The sequence below is a fragment of the Engraulis encrasicolus genome, chromosome 2, assembly GCF_034702125.1.
Source record: "Engraulis encrasicolus isolate BLACKSEA-1 chromosome 2, IST_EnEncr_1.0, whole genome shotgun sequence".
Taxonomy (NCBI): domain Eukaryota; kingdom Metazoa; phylum Chordata; class Actinopteri; order Clupeiformes; family Engraulidae; genus Engraulis; species Engraulis encrasicolus.
Window position 1 is genome coordinate 56,959,333 of NC_085858.1, and position 12,500 is coordinate 56,971,832.

The 12,500-nt window shown below is 42.7% G+C and overlaps 1 protein-coding gene across 1 annotated transcript in view; it reads right to left on the reverse strand.

The window, feature by feature from the left end:
- The window catches only part of LOC134442464 (integrin alpha-M-like), a 47,845-nt gene that overhangs the window by 19,172 nt on the left and 16,173 nt on the right, over positions 1–12,500 (reverse strand). The window contains exons 5-14 of the mRNA XM_063192626.1: positions 10,534–10,604; positions 9,750–9,855; positions 9,140–9,276; positions 7,814–7,959; positions 6,885–7,035; positions 4,807–4,957; positions 3,202–3,281; positions 2,730–2,844; positions 1,985–2,106; positions 250–402 (exon numbers count right to left, since the gene is read on the reverse strand). Of these exons, the coding sequence (XP_063048696.1) occupies positions 250–402; positions 1,985–2,106; positions 2,730–2,844; positions 3,202–3,281; positions 4,807–4,957; positions 6,885–7,035; positions 7,814–7,959; positions 9,140–9,276; positions 9,750–9,855; positions 10,534–10,604 (1,232 nt within the window). The remainder of the gene's footprint in view (positions 1–249; positions 403–1,984; positions 2,107–2,729; positions 2,845–3,201; positions 3,282–4,806; positions 4,958–6,884; positions 7,036–7,813; positions 7,960–9,139; positions 9,277–9,749; positions 9,856–10,533; positions 10,605–12,500) is intronic.

Here is a 12,500-nt window from a genome sequence, read left to right on the forward strand (position 1 = left end):
AAGGCCCCTAACCCCATATTGCTCCAAGGACTGTCACCAATATGCACTTAAGATACAAAAAAGCGTCACACACACACCTCTGTCTTGAACTGGTAGACGTAGACTCTCCCCTCGTGTTCGTCATCACACACACACACACACACACACACACACACACACACACACACACACACACACACACACACACACACACACACACACACACACACACACACACACACACACACACACACACACACACACACACACCTCTGTCTTGAACTGGTAGACGTAGACTCTCCCCTCGTGCTCGTCATCTGTGTACATGGGCGCCGCCACCAGGATCAGATCCGAAACCTTGTCGCCGTCCAGGTCCACCGCACACACCTCCGCCCCGAAGTAGGAACCAATCTGGGCCTGGGCCTAATGTGCCACACAGAAGGGGGACAGATGAAGAGGGAGCACATTAACATGAAGTAGGAACCAATCTGAGCCTGGGCCTAGTGTGCCACACAGAAGGGGGACAAATGAAGAGGGAGCACGTTAACATGAAGTAGGAACCAATCTGGGCAAGGCCTAGTGTGCCACACAGAAGGGGGACAAATGCTAACATGGGCAGCATGTGGTGCAACGGTAAGAGAGGTGGTGTTCAGATCAGAGGGTTGTAGGTTCAAATCCCACCCTTACCCCTCCCTACACCTCAATCCATGGCTGAGGTGCCCTTGAGCAAAGGCACCTAATGCCACAGGGACTATAGCCTAACCAAGCCGAAATGAGTTTGACTGGCACTAGTGAATGTGGACAAGATTGGTATTTAGATATCCAAATGCCTGTAAGTCCCTTTGGATAAGTGTCAGCTAAGTATCATATTAAACATAGGAATACATGTTTCAATCCGTTTAATCATTTTTCTACAGATAAGTTATTTCGTGTGAGGGTCTGGGCAGCTCTGGTGGAGTGCTGTGCTGCCCCCATGTGGTGACTGTGCATGCTACACACACTGTAGTGAGTGACTACAATTTAGTTCACATTCACTAGCACCAGTCAAACTCTGTTCAGTTCAGGGGCCGCACTCAGCTCAGTTCAGGGGCCACATGGGTGCATCCAGTTTGATCTCAAGTGGCCTGAGCCGGACCAGTAGCGTAATCGATTGGGAGACATTGCACATCTCTGCTGCATATTGGAATCGTATCGCCAGTCAACGAGCCCGTTTATATGCTATATGCGCACCAATAAACCGTTTATGATCAGGTTTTTGGAGTTACCGGTTTATTCCAGCACTCATGTAAACGGAATAAACAGTTTTCATAATCGGGTTATTGCCGTTATCGGTTTATGAGAAATCCGATTCGCACAGGTAGGTTTTTTGGCTAATAAACTGATTTCTCGTGTCATGTAACCAGCATAACCGGGTTACTATCAGGTTATTGACATTCTAGAAGGATAAGTAGCCAATCACAAGCCTTAAATTCTAGCTTTGTGTCACACACTTTAGTGGAACACAGGCAACCGACGGACTGCATATAAACAGCAATAAATGGTTTACTCCAATAACCTGTTTATTCCAATAACCCGGTTATTGCGGCCATATAAACGGGCTCAACCATGTTGACCAGGCAGAGGGTATATCAGCAGCATTGAAAGTGTACATTATGAGGGTAAAAAGGCACTTTTGTTTTCAAGTATTGAAACCTGAAATCTCAGACACCTGCAGCAAGTCTGCAATAGGTGTCTTATTTCGACATTCTTAGTCTCTTTGGCCTTTTTCTTTTTCTTAGCCTTAGTCTCTTTAGTCTTTTTTTCAACTTCAAACTGTGCGAATCGCCTCTAGTCTCCAGAATCGCTTTTGTCGCGCGACTCAATACAAAGTCAATTACTTCCGTCGCTCGTCTCACTCATGTCGCGCTTGGTGTATTTGTGTGGTAAGAGAGGGAAATGGAGAGGGAGGTGGGATCTGATTAGTCACCTGCTGGAGAGGAGAGGGAGATGGGCTCTGACTAGTGACCTGCTGTAGTTTCTGCTTGATGTCCCCGTTGATGACCATGACCTGCCCTTTGTGCTGGTAGCGCGGAGCCCCCACGATGACGTAGTTCCTGTTGTCCCGATACGCGACGTCCATAGAGTAGCCTGCAGCACACACACACCATCACATTACATCACATTACATCACATTACATCACATTACATCACATTACAGAGTAAACTGTAGACACGCACACAAGCACACACACAAGTCACATCATCACATTACATCACATTACACTACACACCATCACATTACATCACATTACAGAGTAACCTATAGCACACACACAAGTCACACCATCACACTAGATAACATTATTGCATTATACAGACACAAGTCACATCATCACATTAGATCACATTACACTACATTACACAGACACAAGTCACACCATCACATTAGATCACATTACACTACATTACAGAGTAGCCTGCAGCACATTACATTACACTAGAAATGCAATAAATTACACAGACACAAGTCACACCATCACACTACATCATATTGTTATTATTATTATTACCCAGGTAGCTGTATTATGATTATGATTATTGTTGTTATTATAATTATTATTATGGTTGTTGTTATTATTATTATTACTGTTGTTGTTGTTATTATTATTTAATTATTATTACCCAGGTAGCTGTATTATTATTATGATTATTGTTATTATTATTGTTGCTGTTGTTGTTGTTGTTGTTATTATTATTTTAATTATTATTACCGAGGTAGCTGTCTGAAGCCGGGCCCCTGATGAACTGGGTGTTGAGGGATCCAATGAAAGGCTGCAGTCCTCCCGCCCAATCATACGCTCCGACCACGCCCAGGTAGGAGGTGCTCTGGAACACATGCAGAACAGACTGGGTCACCAGCCAATAAGGGGCTACACCAAGACTTAGACTTCTTTAGTCCAATACACTTAAATGAAATGGAAATGTATCTTGGTAGAGGCATAAGGACACACAAAGACACATACACACACATTACACTCAACATAATCAATAAATAGATATGGAAAAGAACAAGATAAAAACAATAAAATAATAAAAAAAATACAGTATTCTGTCCGTTTCTTTTAGCCTTTACCTTCTTTAGCCTTTATGGAGATCTTTATTGAGAATGGTGTGTGTATTTGCTTGAGGGAATGTGTGTTAGAGTGAATGTGTGTGTGTGTGTGTGTGTGTGTGTGACCCTACGCTGGGCATGGTGACGGATACGGCACTGAATCCACTCTGGCTAAACTCCAGCTTGGTGGCATCACCCTGCGTCTTAGACCCTGAAATACACACACACACACACACACACACACACACACACACACACACACACACACACACACACACACACACACACACACACACACACACACACACACACCCGCGCACGCACACACACACACACACACACACACACACACACACACACACACACACACACACACACACACACACACACACACACACACACACACACACACACACACAGAGAGAGCACCCAGAGGAGAGAAATGAAAACCACTGAAGAGAAACACAGTCACATGTCACATTCAAAGTCACATGATCATTCTGTAACTTTGTTACAGTAAGCACTGTCATATGGCATGCGCATCATCATGTGTATTGCCTTGTTGTGATCATGTGATTGTACATGTTGTTGTATGTTTTAGTAAGATTCTGTTGCTACTCCAATTTGTGACTTGTAGTGGCAACAGTAGTGCATGTATTGTTTATGTTTTTAATGTGTGTTTGTTTTTAGCTCCCTGCCCAGGGACCACAGATGTAAACTAGCTTCTAGCTAACTCTGGTACTAGATTCTGTCTTGTACATGGTCCCTGTCAAATAAGCAATAACCTAGTTCTGTGTGCATCACCATGTGTGTCTATGCATTGCAGTAATGCACTATAATGTGTGTGTCTATGCATCACTAGTGCACTGTGTGTCTGGAGACTCTGAGTGAATGTATTGTGTGTGCATAAGTGCCGTCCTGTCAGTGTTCTGTGTTGTGTTGTGTTGCCATGTCATAGGGACCCCCTAAACAAGATATTATATCTCAAGGGGCTATCCCCCAGACCAATACTTTCAAGTTACAGTGATATACTGTGTGTCTATGAATTATTACATTAATAGACTGTGAGTCTATTCATCACTAATAGGCTAGCTAAATGTTCTATGCAGTAATACTTTGAATTGCCAAGTTTTTAATTCCGAATTCACAATTTAGAATGAAATCGTTTGGAACTAAAATGGTTCTCTATCAAGTTAAACCTCTAATACACATACTGTATGAGGATCAAAACGCATTTTGAGTGGGCAGATGATTCCCGTGCTGGGTCTGCGTTTTTGCCTCTTGCATCTTCGCATAACTATGAACATACGTGGAATGACAGAAAAGTTTTTAAAGTGTACATGACTGAGGAATAAAGTCATTCGGAATTAAAACGGAATAACCCACCCACTTGTTTGGTAATAAAAATCCAATCTTTATAACTTAAACTGAGAATTCTGAAGTGTATTCATGATGATATCAAATCAGAAGTAAGCTTTATCTGGAATTAAATGAAGTTCATTAAGAATTACAGTAAATGTCCCATGTAAATGAGCCGTACAGCATGTGTGTATGCATTGCTTAATACAATAGTTAGATCAATATATTTTGCGACATCTGATTGGATGAGACGCGTTCAATTGGCATTCTACACGTCAGTAAGCGGCAGGATGCCTAGGCTGACATCCTCCACGGAGACTCCTCACACCTAGTAATAGGCCTAACTCTGCCGTGGATAGAATGTAACCATGTAATACCTTCTATGGCGATGATGTTCTCTTCCAGTGTACTGAGGATCTTGCTCAGGGCTCCGAAGTTGCTCACTTTGAAGACGTAATCTTTTGCCGGTGACGACGCTATCTTATCCAGCTCTTGCCGTGCGCGATATGAATCAAATGCATTGCCCACCTGACAAGAAGACATACACGTTTCGCTCAATAAGATGAACTGAAAACCAACAAGTAAGCAGAACTCAAAAACAAGAGGTCAAACCAACACAGGGATCATGATTCAGGTTAAGATAACGCTCCACAAACTGTTCTCGGTAATGTTTTTGTTCTGAAGACAAATTCCCTTTGAGAAAGAGTATTCCCATTTACAACTTAAGTAGACGTATAGATACTGTGGGTGTAGAAATATTTATTTGCAAGTGTCAACTGAAGCTTTTTACTCAAGTAAAAGTAAAGAAGTATAGGCCCTACAGTTTCCAAGCTACTTCTAAAGCAAAAAGCAAATGTAATAAAACGGAAAAATTATTATTATAATTTTGTTTTATAATAATGTGTTATTATTATTATTATACCTCAACCTTTCAAGTTCTGATTGGCCTTTGAAAAATCAGCTTCAGTCAAAAATAATCAGATTGACTGTTTTCTTTTTTTCCACCCTGAATGACAGTGGTGGTGAAATGAGATCAAAGTAACGAGGCTATTTTATAAACGTAACTCAGTGAAAGTAACGAGGCTATTTTATAAACGTAACTCAGTGAAAGTAACGAGGCTATTTTATAAATGTAACTCAGTGAAAGTAACGAGGCTATTTTATAAATGTAACTCTGTAAAAGTACAGATGATTGCTTGAAAATGGAGGATGTACTAAATAAAAACACCCCATTAAGTACAAAGTACCCAAATTTCTTCTTAAGTACAGTAACAAAGTACTATTTGTACTTTATTATTTGACACCTCTGCTTTGGGGAAATAAATGTTTTGTTACAGTTTTTCTCAATTGGTTTTGTACATTTCTCACAACAGAATAATGATTCTCAAAACGTTTTGTTCAATTGTAACTTCCTGGTGTTAGCTGTGCACATGATAAAATCAGTTTCTCATAGTTTTCAGCATATAGCGAATGCTTTCGTCCAACATGCAATGGTTGTGTACAATTCTCAGCTTTTCTGTACATTCTCAATTGCTTTTGTCATATCACTCAAAAAGCTTTGTCACTGAATACACAAAACTATCTCACCCCCCAAAACATTTAGGTCCTAGGTCATAGTATAAGTCTTGCCATGCAAAATGATTTACCAAGCTGTCATAATGCGTCGAGCACTGTATAATTTCCCTTGGATTTCTGTCTATAAATTCGATCTGAGTTGGTAAATTGCTCGCAGGTAAGTATTGACTGTCTCTAATCAAAGGCAGTAAAAGGGAATCATATTTCAAAGAGAAAACAGGCATGTAATTCAACAACACTGTACTGCATTACATTACTCTATGCAGTATGTGCCCTGTATAATTGTGCTCCAAGCAAAATTATAAAATTCCCCTAGAATTTCACAAGCTAAGCTAGTAAGTGCACTTTATACAATATCAGTGCATTGTTTTAAATTGATTCTGCTTTACAGTTCAATATTTTTATTCACATGGGCCTGCAAAACAAGTAAAAAGGGGTGGTAGAGGGCGCATTTTGACACCTCAACCAGAGTTGGCTTTTTTCTATTTTCTATATTTTTCTATGCAATGACATGTCTGTCAATAAATAGGTCATACTCTAAATGTATATTTCTGACTACCTTTGACCAGGCGGCAACTCCTGATGTCTAAGGTATGCCCTTGAGCCCCCCTGAGGCAGCATTAATTCGCTGGCGGTTACGGTTAAGGAAAATTCTAAGTTTAGGTCACTTCGTCAACATGCAACGTGGCAGGTAGTGTCAAAAATGCTGCCTGGCCAGAAATTGACGAGTTGGGATGAGATTGTGTTGCTCTCCCCGATTGCATAGCGTATGGTTTTCTTGACGTCAGCATGCGCTATGGGGTGTGTGTGTGTGTGTGTGTGTGTGTGTGTGTGTGTGTGTGTGTGTGTGTGTGTGTGTGTGTGTGTGTGTGTGTGTCACCCCGATGGCGTAGCGTATAATCTTCTTGGCATCGGCGCGGGCGATGGCACTCGGGAGGTTGGAGCCATCCTGTGACTCGCCGTCTGTGATGACAATTAGGATCTTGTTGGCGTTGGGACGCGCTCCTGCAGAGCTCACAAACAGCTGTCCCCTATGAACACACACACACACACACACACACACACACACACACACACACACACACACACACACACACACACACACACACACACACACACACACACACACACACACACACACACACACACACACAAAGGGCCGTGTTTATTTCTGTGGGATCAGGTTGTCTGAAGGCATGCCGTACAAAACAAGGAAGTTTGACCACATTACTCCAAATTTGAGATCGCTGCATTGGCTCCCAGTAAGCTACAGAATTGATTTTAAGGCAATGCTTCTTGTGTTTAAATCAGGAACTGGAATTAACTGAGGTCACTAAGATCAACGGAGAAGAATTTGCTGGTATTTAAAGAGTCAAAACAAAGTGTGGAGAGGCAGCCTTTAGCTTCTATGCAGCAAAGATTTGGAACCAGCTTCCAGATGACGTAAAATGCACCCACTGTTGTTAGCTTTAAATCTAGACTCAAGACAAAGCTGTTCTCAGATGATTTCCCCTAGCTTAGATCATATTTTTTCATTCTTATTTTACCACATGTTTCATCTTAATGTTTACATTTTTTCTTTGACTCTAATTTCTTTCTTTCTTTCTTGTTTCTTTTTTTTTGGATTTGTTTTTTGTGAAGCACATTGAGTTGCACCTGTGTATGAAATACGCTATAAAAATAAACTTGCCTTGCTGTGTGTGTGTGCGCGTGCATGTGTGCATGCGTGCCTGCGTGCGTGCGTGCGTGCGTACGTGCGTGGGTGCGTGCGTGTGTGTGTGTGTGCATGCGTGTGTGAGTTGAACTCACACTAGTTTGCTGATGGCCGCTGCAGTCATGGTTCCCTCCTGCTGCTGCCGTATGTTCCTGACGCTGCTCGCCCAGTTGTACGCTCTGCTGAACTCGTTGAAGTTCATGTGGATATCGCAGCCACTAGAGTACTGGGACACGGCAAACTGGACACACACACACACACACACACACACACACACACACACACGCGCACACACATACACACACAACCATTTAGGTCTTCAGAAGACTAAACTGTGGACACACACACACACAACCATTTAGGTCTTCAGAAGAGTCAACTGTGGACACACTAACCCACACACACAACCATTTAGGTCTTCAGGTGTGCATTTCTCGAAACCAAAGTTGCTTACTACATGAGCTACTTTGTTGTTTTCAATGCATTTTCCCATTGGCAACTACCGAAGTTGCTAACAGGCTAATAACTTCTCTTTTGAGAAACGCACCCCAGAAGAGTAAACGTGCATCTCACTGAGTAAAACTAGTTAATCTGACACAGCAACTGTAATCATATTCAGCTGCATTCTCCTCAGCACAGAAAACATAAAGGGGACACATAGGGTGCATTCCAATATGCTACCTTGCGTCCTCCACTTGTGCTTGTGGCCTCGCTCTGCCTTCTGGCCCCACCTCCGTGAACAAAACAATAAAGTTTCCCCGCTGTCGGCCTAGCCAAATACATTTTTTGGGGACTATTCTTCATTCATCATCCAGTTTGCAAATGAGAAAATGACTTTACAATTGAGCTTTTACGAGATATTGAAATATAATGCTGTTTTCAGTGATGTCATCATAACATATTACTTCCTGGTACGAGGCCACAAGCACAAGTAGAGGACTCAAGGTTGCATATTGGAATGCAACAATACTCAAACCAACGTAGACACAAATATGTGACATCACTTCCAAAGGCCTATTCCAGACCAGAAGGGGAAAGCGGGGTGAAAAGGAATAGGAAACTACAGGAATAATAATAATATAGCAAATACAGAACTGAGAGACACACACGTGCGTTAATCATTGGCGTTGGTAAAAAATAAATAAAAGACTTGTGTGACTGTTTACATATATGCAGAGAATTGTGTGCAAATGACAACCACACACACACTTGCATGCAGTGTTGCCCAATTGGGCTGCTTAGGATGGCCGTGTGCGGGTAAAAATGGCATTTATCAGAAAAACACGCCAAATGTTTGCCATAGAAATCAATACAATTGGGCGGGATTTTGTGCTCCTAGGCGGGTTTTGAGCATTTTTTGGGCTGGAAATCATCAGCCTCATCTGGCAACCCTGCACACACTTGCATGCATGTATCCCCACCTGAATGTTATTGGTCTTCTTCTGCAGTGTCTGGATCAGGTTCACTACAAAGGTCTTCATGGTCGTGAAGTCGTACGGGTACACGCTGCCCGATCCATCCAGCAGGAAGGCTATGTCTGTATCCGTCACCTGGCATTCTACACACACCCACGCGCGCACACACACACGCACACACGCACACACACACGCACACACACACACACACACACACACGCACGCACGCACGCACGCACGCACACGCACGCACACATGACATAGCACTGTTAACATGCGCGCGTGTGTGTGCGTATGTGTGCATGTGCATTTGTGTGCGCGCGCTCGTGTGTGTGTGTGTGTGTGCGCATGTGCGCGTGTGTGTGTGCGTGTGTGTGTGCGTGTGTGTGTGCGTATGTGTGCGTGTGTGTGTGTGCGCGTGTGCGCGTGTGTGTGTGTGCGTGTGTGTGTGTGTGTGCGTGTGCGTGTGCGTGTGCGTGCGTGTGCGTGTGTGTGTGTGTGTGCCTGTGCGTGTGTGTGTGCGTGCGTGCGTGCGTGTGTGTGCGTGTGTGTGTGTGCGTGCATGTGTGCGTGTGCGTGTATGCATGCATTTGTGTGTGTGTGTGTGTGTGTGTACCTTCAAGAGCGGAGGGCAAAGGTGTGCTGCGGCCACGGACCCCCAAACACATGCCACCGTACATGTTGATGCTGTCACACTCTTTAGTGATGGTGGGACCACAGGCCTGAGAGGAGAGGAGAGGAGAGGAGAGGAGAGGAGAGGAGAGGAGAGGAGAGGGGAGGGGAGGAGAGGAGAGGAGAGGGGAGGAGAGGAGAGGAGGGGAGAGGAGAGGAGAGGGGGATGAGGAGAGGAGAGGAGAGGGGGATGAGGAGAGGAGAGGGGAGGGGAGGAGAGGAGAAGCGAGGGGAGGAGAGGAGAGGAGAAGGGAGGAGAGGAGAGAGGAGAGAAGAGGAGAGGAGAGGAGAGGAGAGGAGAGGGGAGGGGATGAGGAGAGGAGAGGAGAGGAGAGGAGAGGAGGGGAGGGGAGGGGAGAGGAGAGGAGAGGAGAGGAGAGGAGAGAGGAGAGGGGGATCGAGGAGAGGAGAGGAGAGTAGAGGGGGATGAGGAGAGGAGTGGAGAGGAGAGGAGAGGAGGAGAGAGGAGGATGAGGAGCGGAGAGGAGAGGAGAAGGAGAGAGGAGATGAGACAAGAAGAGAGAAGAAGAGAGAGGAGAGGAGAGGAGAGGAAAGGAGAGGAGAGGAGAGGAGAGGAGAGGAGAGGAGAGGAGAGGAGAGATGACAAGTCAAAGTAATCTGCCAAACGGAGCAATCTAAAATGCTTGAAAACCTTTTAAATGTCTGAAGCGTGACTGATGAAGTTGATATTCAGTATCTGACCAATGGTGTGAGAGGGTGGGTCTTACCAGCGTGTCTGAGCCAATGTCACTCTTCGACATCGACAGCCCCAGTGACATGTTGGTGGCGTCCCTGGGAACTACACACACACACACACACACACACACACGGATGCACGCACGCACGCACGCACGCACGCACGCACGCACGCACGCACGCACACACACACACACACACACACAAAAGTGACATTACAGATGAATATATAAGACAGACAGACGGACAGACAGACAGACGGACAGACAAACAGATCTTTCTAGATAGATCTTTCTTATCCCCGGGGGAAATTTATTTTCAAATCAAAACTTGTCACACACAGACATGAAGACATCAACACCATTGAACATTCAGTAACAAATACGTGATACGATACGATACGATACGATACGATACGATACGATACGATACGATATGATATATATGTGGACTTACTCAGACATAAAGACATCAACACCATTGAACATTCAGTAACTAATATATATATTTTATAATATAAAAATAAATATATTTTAAGAGACAGAAGACATCCATTGTTTTACACTTTTGAGCTACTGTCATCTGGCAGCAGATTTAGACACCCTGCTGTTAAAAAACAGATCCAAGCAATCTTTTATCCCACAAGCAATTAGCTTTTTTTTTAACAAACATGCGAAACAAAAAGGTAGATCTTAATTTGCACATCCTGTCTCAGCAGGCCTGAGAAGGAATGAATGACACTCTAATGCTTTATCTTTTTTATAATGTTGTGCTTATCTATTTATTTATTTGCTGCTTGCACATCCTCCCATGCTATGTCCACGCTATGGGGTAAACTGGGACTGACCACTGTTGATGGATGACATCTGTTCTTGTCCAACGTCTTGTCTATGTTATGTGGGAATGTGTTATTCGGGGTAAATGTGCTGGGGAATCTGACTGTATTGTGTTTGTTTTCATGTCTTACGCTCCTCTCACTAGAAGACATTTCCCCCATGGGGGACAATAAAGCTACTACTACTATTACTACTATACGATACGATACGATACGATACGATACGATATGATATATATGTGGACTTACTCAGACATAAAGACATCAACACCATTGAACATTCAGTAACTAATATACGATACGATACGATACGATATATACGTATGTGCACTTACTCAGACATTGGCCTCATTTACATGAGACATTTAATTCAGAATTAACTCAATTTCATGTAAGCTAATGTAAAAACACTATGTGAAATAACAATACTTTTGTTTTATATAGCGCCTTTCAAAACACCCAAGGTCGCTTAAGTGCAATGTAAGTGCAATGTAAACTCGACGGAACTATTTAATTCTGAATTGTTCATTCGGAATTAAAAACATCATCTAAGGGAGACCTCTGTCAGATGAGCCAAACACTGCATTGTCTCCGATCCGGCATTGGTATATTATATTATATTATATTATATTATATTATATTATATTATATTATATTATATTATATTATATTATATTATATTATATTATATTATATATTGTATTGGTACTAGGGGTGGGCATAGATTAATTTTTTTAATCTAGATTAATCTCACTGTAATTATGAAATTAATCTAGATTAATCTAGATTAATCTATATCATAATGGCTCATTCAGAATAGGCACGCTAGCGAAATATGCCTAATGACGGAAAAAAACCTTAGGGGTTTCTTAAGACAGATGGCGCATTAGACCAGAGCTCATATCTTTTTTCCAAAATGCATCTCATCAACATTTTTTTTTTATATTTGGTGATGAAAAAAAAACACTGCAATGTTTGAAAAGTGTTTCGAATATGTTAGGAAGCATTACAGTCATACTGACATTTCAAAATGAAGAGTGCTATAAATTGTAGAGGCAAATACAGATAAATCTATCAAACATTTAGACTATTTAAACAAAATGACCTCAACAATTCAGCATTTCTAATGGGCAGAGAGAGAGAGAGAGAGAGAGAGAGAGAGAG